The sequence below is a fragment of the Anoplolepis gracilipes genome, chromosome 8 (genome assembly GCF_047496725.1).
Source record: "Anoplolepis gracilipes chromosome 8, ASM4749672v1, whole genome shotgun sequence".
NCBI lineage: Eukaryota > Metazoa > Arthropoda > Insecta > Hymenoptera > Formicidae > Anoplolepis > Anoplolepis gracilipes.
Window position 1 is genome coordinate 12939069 of NC_132977.1, and position 18103 is coordinate 12957171.

At 33.3% G+C, this 18103-nt stretch overlaps 1 protein-coding gene across 1 annotated transcript; it reads left to right on the top strand.

The window, feature by feature from the left end:
- Positions 1 to 6176: 6176 nt before the first annotated feature.
- LOC140668879 (uncharacterized) lies at positions 6177 to 6926 on the top strand. The gene has a single exon (XM_072898199.1). The coding sequence runs from the start codon at positions 6177 to 6179 to the stop codon at positions 6924 to 6926; it is 750 nt and encodes a 249-aa protein (XP_072754300.1).
- Positions 6927 to 18103: the final 11177 nt, after the last annotated feature.

Consider the following 18103-nt stretch of genomic DNA (forward strand, 5'->3'; position numbering starts at 1 on the left):
CGATAAAAAATTTCTTATGTATAGTTATACAGAATTGAATATTATTATACAGGATTCAACACAATTGTGTAAAAATATGTATAATTATTATAGATGACACCGTATAAAACGTTACGTATATTTATATATAAATGGATTGATAGCTACAATTAGAATTATGTATATGTAAGCTTATACATACTTATACACAATGCCTGCAACATTTTATTTATAATTATTAATAATTATATATAATCATATATAAAATGGACAAATTTCGTATATAAATTTGTATAATTAGATACGACTATTTTTGTCTGATTATATATAAAAATTTTTTACCGGGTTTATAACACAATATCGATATCTGATCGAATTCATGGTTTGTCACAAATGAACCAACGAGCATTTAACTGTAAATTTACAATACTTATATAAAAATGTAACTAATTTAGGGAAGATAACGTTATGCTGCGTAATATTACAAAAATTTAGATATCTTCATAAAAAAGTTTTTTAAATATTAATGATTAAATTATACATATATTAATATTAAATATTAATTTAAAGTAAATTAAAAACTCTATTTATTTTCTCTCTTTTTTTATTTATTTTCATAAATACATATATATATATATATTTTTACATATAATTATATATAAAATATAAAATAAAAAAAAAATATATATATATATATATAGAGAGAGAGAGAGAGAGAATTTATATATAAAAAATAATACGAATAAAATAATTACGAATGCCGGCATTCGATGCGCAGAGTTCAGTCACGTTTCTTGAAAGAATAAAAAAGAAAGCATGACATAAGCGCGAGAGCGAACGAGACGCATATAGAGACAACGCGGTGTCCTACAGCTCTCTCGCTCATTCCTCCTGCATTCAAGCGTAGAGTGAGTGAGGCAGTGCTACAGGACACCACTAATCGGCATCACGTCTTGTCATGCTTTCTCTCTCGATCGTGCGGCTTGCGCTAAGGATGCAACATCGGATTGCCTCCCACTTTTTTCTCCTCCGCTGCATGAACTCCGCCGCGCTTCAAGTGACACGTACGTATGCGCTGCATGTGTATGTGACGCTCTCGGTTGTCATACACGTACGTACATACACATTTACCGACACCATTTATGCCGGTGCGTGTACGTGTATGTTTGTGTTTAGTAAGAGTGATGACGGCGAGGTGGAGTGAACATTGACTTATATTATCGCTATTACTTAATTTATGCTATTCTATTGACGCGTACTTAATATTATGTTTCCTTTTTATTTTTCACGTACTGCAACTAGAGTGACAAAACTAAATGGGTAATTATAATAAAATTAAAATGTTCGACCGATTTGGCAGGCCGTTTCTCTTCCCTTTTTCAGGTGCTGAGGATGCGGACTAGAAGGTGATATACCGGGTGGCCGGAAAATAGATAAGAATTTTCATTAGACAACTAATTAATTATTTTCCTTTATTTTTAGATAGGTGATAGGGGAGAACCAGTGATGGGGATAAAACAAGAAAAAGAAAAAAAAATGTTCTAGCCGGAAACATAATAAAAAGGTATTTATCGGCTTAATCTAATTTTGATAATAACTATATGTATATATATATAAGAAGAAAAAGAAAAAAAATTTTTATAGGTGCTTAACGCTTACTATGTCTACTTAACAGGTGGCGTATGGAGTCAACGGACAGCGACTGGTGTCAAGCGGAGGCGCTGGACGTGACATACATATACAGGGTGTCCCGAAAATGTCGGTAATATATTTTAATGGCAGGTTCTTTAGAACATTTTAAGGCGAAAAATTTAATACAAAAATGTCGAGGCTACAATAGTTTTCAAATTAAAAAGATTTAAAGATCACGAATGACAGGACTAGAATTTCGTGCGCTCAGGTACGGCAAAATAACAAGTGATAAAAGAATTAGATAAATTAGATATATTCATAGAAGCACTCCTGTCATTCGTAATCTTTAAATCTTTCTATATTGAAAACTATTATAGCCTCGACATTTTTGTATTAAACTTTTCGTTTTAAAATGTTCTAAAAAACCTGCCGTTAGAATATTTATCGGTCATTTCGGGACATCCTGTATATAAAAGAAAGATGTAAGTTGAAGAATAAGAGATTAAATTTAAAAAAAATTTAATAATAAAAATCCACTCTTGGCCAATATACACGTTTTTTTCTTGTAAAAAATTATTTACAAATAATATTAATAAAAAAATAATATTAATAATAAATACTCTTAATAATTTTAATAACAAAACTTTTCTAATAATATCTATCAATTTTATATGGGCAACAACGTATGTATATGTTGTTGCTCAACGGAAACCGCGAGAAGGTGGTGGTTTCCTCCGTCAAGAAGAAATATAAAAAAAATTCCTTTCATTATTATATTAAATATAATAAAATTACACACACACGCACGCACGCACGCACACACGCACGCACATATTATATATGTAAGTGCCGTCTGTCTGTCTGTCTGTATGACCGCGAACTACTTCCACATTTGTGGACCGATCTCCACGAAACAGGTGTCAAAATGTTCCTAATTCTTCTGGGATTATGACGATGTGGTTTTTTTTAATTTTCATTCCACCCACGCGTCCACTCACGCATCCACCTATGCGCATTTATGGACCGATTTTCGCGAATTTGGTACCAAAATTTCGCAAATTTTTTGAAGAAAGTTGCTGTGTGTTTTTTTTTAATTTTCATCCAACCCACGCGTTCACCCACACATCCACCTACGCTCGCATATTTATGGACCGAGCGAGCGCGCATTTATGTTACCGATTTGTACGAAATCGGTACCAAAATTTTGCAAATTTTTAGAAGGTTGCTATGTGGTTTTTTTTTTTAATTTTCATTTTACCCGCGCATCCACGAACTACTTCCATATTTATGTTTTCCTCAAAAAAAATTTTTTATTTAATTTTTTTAAAGATTTTTGTGCAGATGTGTTTAAAATGTTTCGAAATATCGAGATATATCACATTTTCATATATATAATTTTTTATTTAATTTTTTTAATTATAGGAGGCTGTAAAAAAATTTTTTCTAAGCACTCACAAATTTAAGGCACAAAATAACGTCTGTATATATAGATGATATCAGTTATTGATTAGTAATTTCATAAATAATTATATGTATATATAAGTGTATATATACAAATGTATATATACAAGTTGATAAATTCAGACAGTAAATATCAGTTGATAATTTCAATACTAACTGTCATATGGAAGTGAATAGTCAAATAAAATGGAAAACGGTATGATTAATAAAAAAGAAATAAATGGACAACATGGGAAAGAAGTGGATGAAAAAAAAGGTAAACTATTATTAATTGTTATTAATAACTATTAATAATTATTATTTTAAATCTATAATAATTTTTATTCTTTAAAATTTTAGTACCTGAGGATGAAAATCATTTAGAAATAAATAGAAAGCAAAAAGAAATAGACGAATATAAAAATGGTAAATGACTTTTATAACAATAAAAATTAGAATAAAAATTAAAATGTGATATATATATATATATATATATATATATATATATATATATATATATACAGGGTGGACCATTTTAATCCATCCAGTCGAATATCTCGAAAACCAAGCTTGGGAGAGAAAAATGTTTCAGACAAAAGTTGTGTGGTTTCGAGGGGACCATAAGATGGTACCATTGGTTTGACCTTGAAAAGTCATTTGAAGGTCATGTAAAGGTCACTTTAAGTTTTTTAAATGGAACGCCCTATATATTTTTACATATTCTTGTAGCTCATCTCGAGAGCTTTCCAAAACATTTATGACAAAGTATTTTTTATTAAGTATTTTTTGAGTTATAAGGCTTCAAAGTTGCAGTATTTTGACATAAAATACAAGATATCTCATAAAATATTCATTTTTTGATTATCTTACTCTAATACTTTTATGCACAGAATAACTGATTTTTCAAAAAATTTTTTGTAAGTGATTTAATACTTGAACATGTTACGATATATGTAAGATTAGTGGATAAATAATCCATTATACTCAAACTTTGTTATTTATTTTATCATAGATTGAGTGTATTTACCTTAGTCAGGACACATTTTTGCTCTCTATCGCCGTTTACATTTTATACTTTAGTTTATATTTAAGAGAGCACTGAATTTATTTATTTAATAAATTTAATGTTGTCCTTTCGAAAAATCCTCAAAATAATCAAAAAAGATACAATGCTTCACAAGTTAATGAAATAGCTGTAGTTTTTCAGAATGTAGATGGTGAGCCTCCATTTGAAAGAGACATTCGGATTTATAATAAAAATTCGAACGATGTTCAACAAATATCAATTTTGGATAAAAGATGTGATCCAATGTGTTAGGTTAGGTTAGGTTAGGTTATCCGTTGTTGTATCCATACGGATGGTATTCAGAACTTAAATCATATAATCCTAAATATCCAGAATTTAACTCAAATCGATTATTATGCTCACCTGTTAGCACCAAAAGCTGAATTTAGTCAATTTAATCATTTAAAAAAGCAGGAAGGTTGAGGTATCAATTTATACTTGATGCCTATATGAAAACTGAAGCCAATAGACTTAATTATATTAAATTAAATCAACCTCAATTAAGAGCAGAACTTTATTCAGGATTAATGGATTGCCTTGATAATCGAGCAGAAAATGAGGGAATTAAAATTGGTGTACCTGTAATATTATTATCTTCATTTATGGGTAGTCATGGCAAGGAACATGCAAGAAAGTTACCAAGATGCCATGTCTTTGGTGAGAAAGTTTGATAAACCAGACATTTTTCTAACCATGACTTGCAATTCTCAATGTCCCGAAATTAAGGATAACCTTGATGGATGTCTAATAGAGTTTCGACCTGATTTAATCGTTAAAACATTTAATTTGAATGTAAAAAAGGTTTTAAAAGATTTAATTCAAAATAAAATTTTTGGAAAAATTATAGCTTATGCAGGTGTGATTAAATTTTAAAAAAGAGGACTTCCACATTTGCATTTACTTGCAATGTTAAGCGATGAAGATAAACCTTGACTTCAAGAGGTCATCGACTGATGATATGGGCTGAAATTCCTAACGAAAAAAAATATCGAAAACTTAATAAAAAACTTTTGGAACACATGATTCATGGTCCATGTGGAGATCCCTCGAGGAGATATCCTTGCACTGGGGATGATGGAAAATGTTCTAACGGTTTTCCAAAAGAATTTTGTGATGAAACTAATGTAAATGTAAATGGATATCCTATGTATCAACGTAGGAATACTAGAAAAAAATACATCGTTAGAAATAAAGAGATTGATAATCGATGAGTGGTGCCATATTCACCATATTTAATCATGAAATATAATCGACATATCAATTTAAAAATATGTTCATCAGTGAAGAGCGTAAAATATCTATATAAATATATTCATAAAGGATTTGATTGTGCTGCAATTGAGGTGCAAGCACGAGATGGTACAAGATTCATTAGAATAGATGAGGTTAACTCATTCCTGGATGCAAGATATGTTGCTTCAGAAGCAATGTGGAGATTTAACGGATACGATCTATTCATGAAGTCTCACACAGTAATAAGATTGGCAGTTCATTTGCCTGATCGCCAAATAGTTTATTTCCGAGCAGGAAATGAGGAATAAGCTGTTCAAAGAGAGCTCAATCGAGATACTACATTGACTGCATGGTTCAAACTGAATCAATATGATGAAAATGCAATGCATTTTCTTTACACAGATATTCTTTATTATTATGTTTATGACAAGAAAATTACTAAGTGGAAGCCACACAAAAAAGGTGGTGAGAAAATAATTTCAAGGCTATATACAGTGAGCATAAAAAATAATGAAAGATTTTATCTACGTCTCCTTCTCCTACATGTGAGTGGAGCTAAATGTTTTGAAGATTTAAGAACTGTAAACAGAGTTATATATAAAACATTTAAAGATGCAGCAATTGCGAAGAATTTAATAGACTGACGATCTATGAGCACAAACATTAGAAGAAGCAACAGAATAAAAAATGCCTGCACAAATTCGAGAGCTATTTACCTATATTTGCATATTTGGAAATCCAACAGATGTACCAACTTTTTGGAATAAATACAAAGATCAAATGAATGAGGAGGATTGTAAACAACAATGTTGTCGACCCTGATAATATGGCTTTAAATCATATACAAGAAATTCTGAAAAATAATGGAAGTAGTTGTGAAAACTTTGAATTGCCAAATCCAATTCCAGTGAATATTTACGAAACAGAATATAATGTGGATGAAGAAAAAAGACGTGGTGATTATTTATTATCAACATTAAATGATGAACAAAAACACGTATATGATATAGTCATTAGAGCAATTTACAATGAGAACGAACCTCAGCGGTTATTTTATATTGACGGGTTTGCAGGAAGTGGAAAAACTTATCTATTTAACACATTTTTGAGTGTTATTCGAGGAAAAAACGAGATGATTATTCCATGTGCTTCAACTGTCATTGCTGCAACACTTCTTAAAGGAGGAAGAACTTATCATTCTCTGTTTAAACTTTCAATTCCAATTGATGATGGAGCTAAATCAAATATCAGAGGAAACTCTCAGGCTGCACGAAAATTGATCTCTGCAAAACTCATCATATGGGATGAAGTGAATATGACTGTTGGACATGCCTTAACAGCAGTTGATAAACTCTTGAAGGATCTAATGAAGAATCAAAGACCATTTGGAGGAAAAGTAATTTTATTTGCAGGAGATTTCAGACAAAATCTTCCCGTAGTGCCACATGCACAAAAAGCAGTTATAATTGAATCTGTAAAATACAATCCTATATGGAGGAATGTAACTGAGATTAAATTAGAGCAGAATATGGAGAGCAGAGAACTGGAGAAGAAAAAGATTTTGCATATTGGCTAATGCAACTCGGAGATGGTAAATTATCAAATATTGATGGACTAGATCTCGATACAATTGAAATACTCCAGGATTTTATATCAAAAGAATCTCTTAGTACTGAGATTTTTGGTGATAGAATCACCATGGAGCGTATTAGAGAAAATCCAGATCGAGCAATTCTTTGTCCTAAGAATGAAGATACTTTCATAATTAATGACGAAATTCTTTGTCTAATGGAAGAAGAAAAAAAGAATATTTATCAATTGACTCTATTGTAAGTGATGATCCACAGAAACAATTAAATTTTTCAACTGAATTTTTAAACTCTGACACCTTCTGGAATGCCAATTCATCGGCTTAAAATAAAAATCGGTGTTACAATAATCTTATTAAGGAATTTAAATATTAAAAAAGGATTATGTAATGGAACAAGATTCATTGTTACTAATCTGAAAAATAATTTAATTTATGCGGAAGTTTTAACAGGTCCTGCTCGAGAACAGATTGTTATCATTCCAAGGATAGATTGAATTACAAATGATTTTGAACTGCCATTTAAATTTAAACGAAGACAGTTTCCTATTCGATTATCATTTGCTATGACAATAAATAAATCCCAAGGACAAAGTTTAGAAAAAGTTGGAATTTATTTACCACATCCTGTATTTGCTCATGGTCAATTTTATGTGGCATTTTCTAGAGCAACCAATAGGGAAGTGTAAAAATTAAGATTGATGAATTGAGTAATCAAGGACATCTAATTGAAGGAAGTGAAAAATGTTTTACAAAAAATATAAGATACAGAGAAATTTTGTAAATTGAGAAATTAAAAAAAATTGTACTAATTAAAGCAAGTGAAAAATGTTTTAAAAAATATGTTATATAGAGAGAAATATATAATAATATAATATAATATAGTAATAATATAATATAGTATAGTAATATAATAAAAATATATAATATAGAGAGAAATATTATACGCTTTGCGCGGTCCAAATAAAAAGGCTTTGAGGACCGCGCCAAGCGCGGTCCGAAAAGCTAGTATATATATATATACAGCTATTGATAAAATTATTAGGCACCCTTAAATTTTCCGTGTTTCTTATTTTGTTAACAGTATATAAATACTAAAAAGATTAAAAAATTTTTAAAAACTATCGATAGCACATTAAAACTGAAATTTCAAGCTTTAAAATGTTTTTCTAATTTTTCGACGAGTATCGACACATATCTGAAAAACACGGGCGGGCGGGCGTGCGTGTATGTGTGTGTGTAATTTTATTATATTTAATATAATATTGAAGGAAACATTTTTTTACATTTCTTCTTGACGGAGAAAACCACCATCTTCTCGCGGTTTCCGTTGAGCAACAACATATACATACGTTGTTGCCCATATAAAATTGATAGATATTATTAGAAAAATTTTGTTATTGAAATTATTAAGATTATTTATTATTAATATTATTTTTTTATTAATATTATTTGTAAATAATTTTTTACAAGAAAAAAACGTATATGTTGGCCAAGAGTGGATTTTTATTATTAAATTTTTTTTTAAATTTAATCTCTTATTCTTTAACTTACATCTTTCTTTTATATATATGTATGTACATATATATATATATATATATATATATATATATATATATATATATTATTATATATATTGTGACCGTGTAGACTTTTTCGGTTAATTACCGCGTACGCTCCTTGATACAATTTTTGGCCGACTGGCCTACGGCACACCTTCGGCGCGATCGCTTAATTGATCGTAGTTCGGCTCTATCGGAACGATAATGTTTGGGCGCCAGGCGCGAAAATTCGCGCCGTCTCCAATTAAGACAATATTGACAGGTAACTCAAAATCGTGAAGCAATTACGATCGCGACGGTAACTAAAGTGGCTAGTCGATACTTAAGCGGCAGAGGGGGGGGGGGGTTGCGTAGGAGCTGAACGGGATCGAGAATCGATATTTAGTAAGCAAGGAAATCTCCCGGAAAACAGACACAATTATTAAATTTAAGAATAAATATATTTGACAAGCATTCGGGGAGTAAATATAGTATACAAGAAAACTCTCGATGTGGAACAAGAAAGCCTTCCGGAGAAATTATTATAAATGCGACAACTAGACATGTACGTCGCACGCTCGTCGCATACGAAGGGCGCGTGACGGCGCGATGTCGCGACCGAGGTATCGAATTATGCGTGATTTCAGAGGAATTTAGACTTCTTCACAGATCGCTCGCGACTTGTTAAGGTCGTGGCGATCGTAAAGATACATTATTCAATAATATGCGGCAGATCTCGACCACGAATCGCCCTCTAATCGCGCTAATCGATTTACGCTAAAACTTCGGGAACATACGTAAACATGCGCGGTCGGCACGCATCGACCTCCGCCATCGATCACCACGGTACTTATAGCATGTGTTATACGGCGTGGGAAATTCTCCCAATAAGCGGGATGCAGATTCGATGTCCTTGTACACAAAATTATACTCGACGAAATTACGTTACGTGTATTGTTCCCGGATCGCAAGTCGATAAATGGCGCGGAACGTAAAGTCGCACGCGACACGCGGTATACGAGCTCGCTTCCCGACGGATACAATTTATCATGCGGTAACAAATTTCGACAACTAAACGATACGTAATACGGTAACACAATAATGACTATCGGCGGCGACTATTGAGAGAGACGTTATGCCCTTTTACGACTCGGACGAAATGCGGCCCTCACAAATCTCAACAACGATACGGCAACAAATACGCGACGGCAGAATAAAATCTCCCCGTGAATCGCGACAACTAAAATTACGATAATTATAACAGGGCGCTTTCGTCCGAATCGTACGAGCTACCGGTTTGGCGGTCTTTCAATCCTTCTTCTTCTCCGTCATCCGGTCTCGCACGATGATCTTGGGTAGTCGGGTCGATAGGCCTGTCGTCCTCGATCGCTCGCCGAACAGTGACGAGCGTGAGGCTTGCGGGAGACACGCCGGTGATCTCGTACGTAATCAGGCCACCTGCGGCGCTATCGTGGTCCTTAGGGCCAATCGCGGCCACTCCTTATCGCGGCCCGTTCGATTCGGGTTATCGACCTTGTGATCCTTCGGTCTCCGCGAGACAACTTCTCGGTGCGGCTTACCAGTAGCTTCCGGTCGGCTCGGTCCGGTGCCCTTGGCTTCCCCGGACCCCATGGTTGAGTCCAACCTTCTAGCTCCATAGTCGAGGCTCCGATGTTCAACATATCGGGAGTGGCCATCCCCTTGACCGTGCCTTTCCCGGTCCTTCGCTCTCGGTATGCTCCTGCAGATTTAAACCTTTTAACGGCAGTCGATGTTTCCGTCGATTTATGAATTATCAGATAAAATGTACGGTCCTTACCGGGCGTGATCTCTCCGCATTCCTTCACCTCCACTCGCCGTCATAACCAGGCTCCTCGGACCCGCGTAGCTGTCGACTAGAGGTTGTTGTCGCCAAACTCGCAAATAACGCGCGAAAATAAAAAGTAAATCTCGCAGGGCGCTCTCTCTATTATTCGAGGACGCAGATCCCGCGAAAATCCTTCCCGATCGGGCCTTTCGACTCTTGTGATGGACGAAAGAAAATGTCACGTCACAATATATATTAAATACGGAAAACATTTTTTTTATCGTGATACTCTTTCTTCAGACATATTTATTTATAATCTTTATACAATTAAAACTTTGATAAATATAAGATATTGCATAAGTGAAACTAATTTTTCTATTATTATATATATAATTAAAAATAATTTTTTATAATTGAGACTTTATTAATTCTAGTTTAATTAATTATAGTTGAAAAATTTACTTTGGGAGGGCAAAAACATTGTTCAAAGTAACATTTCATTATAATTAATTAACTTAGAATTATCAAAATCTCATATTTAATAAATCTTAGTTTCAATTACATAAATTTTAAAAATGTCTAAAGAAAAAGTATAAAAGGTAAAAAATATTTTCTGTATTTTATTATATCAATAAAAAATAATTTTATTATATTATTTATTATGATAATAATACAATATATTTTTTCAAATTATGTGAATATAATAATATGTGTATGTATGTACATGTATAAATTCTCGAATCTCGAGCCACTAGCCGCTACTGCTAACATCATTCTAGAGACATTAGCTATAGCTCTCTCTCGAGAGAGAGAGAAAAGGACAGATCGTATGTCTGTCCTTTCCTACTTCTCGAAGTTTGCCAAGCGCCGGGCGACACACGTACACGACTCTTTTGTTGTGTGTGTGGCCCTACCACGCGGCCCGCTTGAAGGCAATCAGCCAAGAATTGGCATCTCTGGAGGGGTTGGCTATAAATCTTTTATTTATTAATTCTCTGATGGTAGCAGGATTTATTACTAAGAAACGGGGACCTATATCGGTATCGATAGGATGTATGGAATTGTCTTTACAATCTATTATATAAGAAGGATAATCTTGATTAGAAGAGGAAGATTCGATAAGGGGAGTTTGTTCAGAATCTTGTTTAGTATTAAAATATTGAGCGATTATTCTTTGCATTAAATGTTTTCCTACCAGCACGTCGGGTTTTTGGCATAACTACTTTTAATGGTGTTGCTTTCACGAGTCTTTAGTATGAGATTCGCTTCGGCAGACAATCTGAATTTAACACCGGGGATTGTGTGTCGTAAGATCGTGCGGCCTGGACGTATGTCCTTATCCAGCATCTGAACTCACTACACAAATCCGGTTTATTATTGCTGAATACATTTGATTCAATAAGCTGAATGAACTGGGTAGATTGAAAGAATTTAGGGATTGAATATTCTGTTGCAATTATTTATTCTAATTTTGGTTTATGTTGTTTCCGCTAATCTCTATATACGAAGTTGCTTTGGCGATCACAAATCGAATTCTATCACCGGAGATTATGTGCTTTCACAAGTTCAACTATTTGATTGAAGCTTGCTTCCGTCGTGAGATCGTGCGGCCTGAACGTATGTCCTTATCCAGCATCTAAACTCACTACGCAAATCCGGTTTAATGTTGTTATCTAGTTAAGGCTGAATATGCCGTGAGATCGTGCGGCCTGGATGTGTATCCTTATTCAGCATCTAAACTTACTGCGCAAATCTAGTCAAATGATTTTAGTTAATCTTGAACGAGTTGGATAAGTTCGTATAAGTATAAATCGAATATTCAATTATTTGATAAGTACGTGTTATAATAATAGAATTTAGAAAAGAAAAATCACTGTCATTCGGTATTGCAATAAATCTCTGTTATCACCAAATAGAGAAGATGACCCTATGAGGAAAAGCGTAAGTCACTGCTAGTCAGTAACGATTCAGGAACTAGTATCTCGAAGGCCTGCAGGCGCAACGCCACTGTAGGAGCTTACTCTACACCTTTTTATTGCTTAGGTGGATGCGACACGCTGAATCAAATCTCATTTTTGTATGTTTGATATAGGGTGGTCAGAATACAATTCACTTGGCACTAACGAGAAGCTGAGGAAGTTCTAGGAACTCCATAACACCATGACAAATATCATATATACAATGAACGGACGCACAGAAGTGACCTTAAGACAGGATATCATTGAAATAATTTAATAATTCAAAGGTTGAGTTATATTCAACTGTGAAATAATTTAAAGTAAACCAGAATAATTTGAAATTATGTTATAACGACTGAAAAGAAAAGAAGGTGATATTATGTTATAAGGTAGATGGTAATATAGGATAAGAGTATAGGATACAAGTATCGACTGAAGATCAGTGAAGGTTGAAATATTATCATGTATGATGTAAAGAATAAAATAATATAAGTATCGGTATAAAATACAAGTATTAATCGTAAAAATGTAACATTGAATCTATAAAATTAAAGTATTATTCATGAAATAATTCTATCTCAGAATTATTTTATCAAAGGAGTCAGTCAAATAGTATAAGTATAAGATTCAATGGATTCAGTGGCATAAAACAGTATAACTATTAGCATGTATGAAAATATTCTAAGTCCGAAGAGTATAAAATATTTCTAAGTCCGAAGAGTATCAAAATATTTCTAAGTTCGAAATATGAAAATTTTATAAGTCTTTATTCAGTATAATACTTAGTACAATTTTACTTACAAGTATTTAGCTGCTAAGAGAGTTCTACTGCTGCTGGTTAGTTGTTGCTGTCTTGAAAATTTTTAACTGAATGTTCTGGCTAGGTGTTTCTTCCTTAGTTGCTGTCAACTGAATGTTCTTCCTAGTTGTTTCTTGTTCAAAATTTGCCGACTGAATGCTCTGGCCGTCCGCGGACACGCCTTATATTCAGATAAAGTGTAGGCCGCGGGGATCGGAGGGTCGCGAGCTTGTAGGCCCCTCGGTATGTGCAGAGGTAATTCTTAGGACTAAGCGCGGCAGCTTACAAAGGGATGCCGCCGTCTAATCAATCTCGCAAGATAATGCTCGTGCAGCATGTAACCTGATACCTTTTCTCGCACTAAGGCCTTATAATATTTACATGATTTCTTTTATAACGCTAATTTTCTTTTTGTATTAGCAGGGAAACCGTTAATAATTTTATAAATATATATATGTATATGTATAAAGTCAAGAATTTTTACTCTACATTTTGATATAAAAATTAAATAATTATTCCGACATTTAATGTTTTGTAGTATACTGAAGGTTATTTGTTATAAGCATATAATATTTTAGCATGTGAGTTGTTTTTATAACTCTAATTTTCTTTTTCTTATATTAAAGTAATTGTCAGTTATTTTATGAACATATATATATATATATATATATATAAAGTCAGGAATTTTTACTCAACATTTTGATATAAAAATTAAATAATTATTCCAACATTTAATTTTTTGTATTGGGATGTTGAATAAGTTCTCGCTGTTTTTTCGTGAAAATTATTGCTTTATTTAAAAAAATCAGTAAAAAACCTGTCACTGAAAGTATTGTCCATCGTTAGCCACTACTTTTTCCCATCTTTCTGGCAGCATTTGAATTCCACGTCGGAAAAACGATACGTCTTTTGAGGTTATCCAAGAGTCGACCCATTTTTTGGCATCTTCATAAGAATAGAAGTGCTGCTCAGCCAGGCCATGTGCCATCGATCGGAACAAGTGGTAGTCGGAAGGGGCAATGTCCGGTGAATACGGCGGGTGGGGTAGGACTTTCCATTTAAGCGTTTCCAATTAGATTTTCACCGGTTTTGCAACATATGGCCGAGCGTTGTCATGCTGCAAAATCACTTTGTCGTGTCTCTGCTCGTATAGTAGCCGTTTTCCCTTCAATGCTCGGCTCAAACGCATCAATTGTAGTCGGAAGCGATCTTCCGTGATGGTTTCATTCGGTTTGAGCAGTTCATAGTAAACTGCACCCAGCTGATCCCACCAAATGCAGAGCAGAAGCTTGGATATTCGGCTTTGCCGACGATGTTGATGCATGGTCAGGCTTACCCCACGATTTTCTTAGAATTATCGTAGTGTATCCATTTTTCATTGTGTCACGTCCATCGCCTCCGCTTGACACCAGTCGCCGTCCGTTGACTCCATACGTCACCTGTTAAGTAGACATAGTAAACGTTAAGCACCTATAAAATTTTTTTTTTTTTTCTTTTTATATATATACATATAGTTATTATCAAAAATAGATTAAGCCGATAAATACCTTTTTATTATGTTTCCGGCTAAAACATTTTTTTTTCTTTCTTTCTTGTTTTATCCCCATCACTGGTTTTCCCCTATTACCTACCTAAAAATAAAGGAAAATAATTAATTAGTTGTCCAATGAAAATTCTTACCTATTTTCCGGCCACCTGGTATATCACCTTCTGGTTCGCATCCTCAGCAACTGAAAAAGGAAAGAGAAACGGCCTACCAAATTGGTCGAACATCTTAATTTTATTATAATTACCCATTTAGTTTTGTCACTCTAGTTGAAGTACCTGAAAAATAAAAAGGAAACATAATATTAAGTACGCGTCAATAGAATAGCATAAATTAAGTAATAGCGATAATATAAGTCAATGTTCACTCCACCTCGCCGTCATCACTCTTACTAAACACAAACATATACGTACACATCACCATAGACACACGCATCGAAAATTAACCACCACCCGGTATAACAAAAATATAAAGAAAACCTATATAACAAGCTAAAATCACGCAAGGAAAGAGATCACAACTGCGAATAAGCGGAAATACAACTCCCGACATATGTTCACCTTAATAAATTGACACCCGGTATATAAACTAACATTGTCATATTATCCAAACATTAGTATAAAATAGTGTTTAACAACCGACCGATTCATTTGGTTAAATTCCATAAGCTTCATATAATAAACTCCGATCGGTACTTTTGGGACACCCTATATATGAACTTTCATTAATTATTAAAACTGAGCAAGCCAAGTAACTCGTATGTGCAATTGTAACTTCCTATGCACAGTCTAAATCACTTTTCTCAATATATCAAAAGTTGTCGCAACATCGAAAAGCACCCAATTTTTAACGGTTTAAACATCACATAAAAAACCCGCCCAGTGACCTTAATTAATTATTTCCTGGCGCCTTGACTCATAAAGAACCAAAAAAAGTAGCAACTTATAGGGCTACAGCCCCGCCATAAAAAGTTAAGCGCACATTGTTGTAGACCCATTTTACTCCAGGAACACCTCATATTTTCAACTTTAATAATTCATTTATTTTAATCCGCACCTCCAATATATAATTATGCCTTCACTATTAAATGCAGTTTAATATCCCAAAGCCGAATTAATACCACAGTAACGTACATATCTAATGATTCTGTCACCCAAATATAATAACTTGTCAATTTTACTCATACTCCACCGCAGCACAGTGATTTCAGTAAATTCAAATTTTAACAACAATAAAAGATTCGATCAAACCCATCATCTGCATAATAATTCCTTACCATGAATCCAATTTGGTTTGCCAATAAAAATCCGGTCAGCTATCATTTATAATTATTTCATATATCAACCATGAAGATAACTCGGTGCATACACATATCATATATATATATATATATATATATATATATATATATATATATATATATATATATATATATATACATATTATAGTGAAAACAATATAAACATCCCATAAAGAGTTTAAAACGAATAAAACTCTGGAAGATAACGAAAGTTAGACAGTCACACTCAAATATATACAATTACTTAATTAACTCTTACTTATACAAGGTGTCTGAAATAACTTGAACGTGATAATATTCTCAAAACTTCTTTATCATTTTATTGAGGATGAATGATAATTACAGTATACATATGCATAATAAACAAAATGACCATACCTATATATATACGGTGGTACAATAATACACACATCATACACTACATAAACCAAGTATAAACACATAATGAACACCCAGAAATAATTACATAGATACACGCTCCTTAATAAACACACCATAAAATTATATAACAATTGGCACCTAATATACCCGGTGATACAAAAATACGCGCGTTATAAACTTATCATCTACACAATGTTTAATCAGTATCTGACTATTATAGACATATTATCCACCCAGTAACACGCAAATACACACACCCTATAAATAATTTATATACATAGTGACGCATTAGTACGCACAAACGACGCATTCTCAATAAACCTATTATAAACTTATTACAGGCATACTCATATATTAACATACGCATAATCAACATATCATATACACGGTAACACAATATTTCCGGATCTTATAGCTAATTCATACATATTCCATACGCATTATTTAAATTACACACTCAATCTCTCACAATATAAACTTGTCATAAATTTATGCATTTATACACACTTACACACTCCTCATCCATTCATTGTAAATATATCCCGGCATATTACATGTGCATTTATACCACTATTACTTACATATATATGTATATATATATAAATTTTTACTACTAGTTATAATGATATACATACATATAGTTATATAATAGCGAGTTTAACGTCTGTAGACTAATTTAGACCTTGTAATCCACGAATAACATTATGCGACATCATAGATAATTGTTAATTAATAAGTTAATTAGCGAAATGCTCTCATATCTCTACAATTATTTAAGTACAACGCTATAATACAATGCGGCGATAAGTAATTAATCAGATAAGTTATCGTAACGCTAGTAATAATTGCGATATATCTAGAAATAACGATGTAAATATTATATTATAATGCTAGTCCCGAAGCTTCTAGAACATTCAGGAACCGCCGGATCACGTGAAAATTTCGGACAAACACCGTGATCGCTTACTATTGCCTGGCGCGTGATACTCGTGACAAACAAGCGTGACCAGGATCAGACCACGTTGCGCGCGCTACAATTCAGAAGGTGGGAACCCTCAGCGACCACGGGTATATAAACGGGAGCATCGTGCGCTCAACATTGAGTATTCGGCTTTCGCCCCGACAGTAAAATCAGTTTGTACGGTTCGTTCTGACAATTCAGTTTTCGCTCAGTATTCGATCAGCAGTCAATATTCGATCAGTTTACCCAGTATTCATACTCGATTCATACAGTACTCAGTAAATTCACTGTACGTACAGACAGTCATTCATACGATTTAATAATCGGTTATCTTAATAGCATTCGATCGTACATACGCTCTTGCAAATTTTCACACAGTGTAATTAATATTATGTCTTCGAATCAGTGTTTCTAGTTTATTACTCGGTATTATTCACACAAAATCATTAACTCAGAGAGACCTCGAGACTAGCATATCGCAAATACTATTAATTAGCTTTCAGTTTCTTGCGTTTACTGTCGTATAAATTTATTCTTGATTAATTGTTTCCACTGTCACTATTATATTTCCTTTCTCTTTTTCGATTTTCACGGCGCTCACAATACATATCGAATTCTATCTATCACTTTCAAAGACGTTTTATCTTAATTTTCATTCGCAGTAAATTATCTCTATCAACAATATAAGCGTTATATCTTTTCTTCTCCAGACAATCAGATTATTATTAATGCTGCCTATCTATAATATCGTTTAAGCGTCCGAAACCTGTCCACGCGTGAAATTATAGTCAAAGGAAGGTTCTATTAACTGATGTTGTAACCCTAACATTATTGTAGATCCACCTTCTCGTATACACCCGCGTGACAGTGTG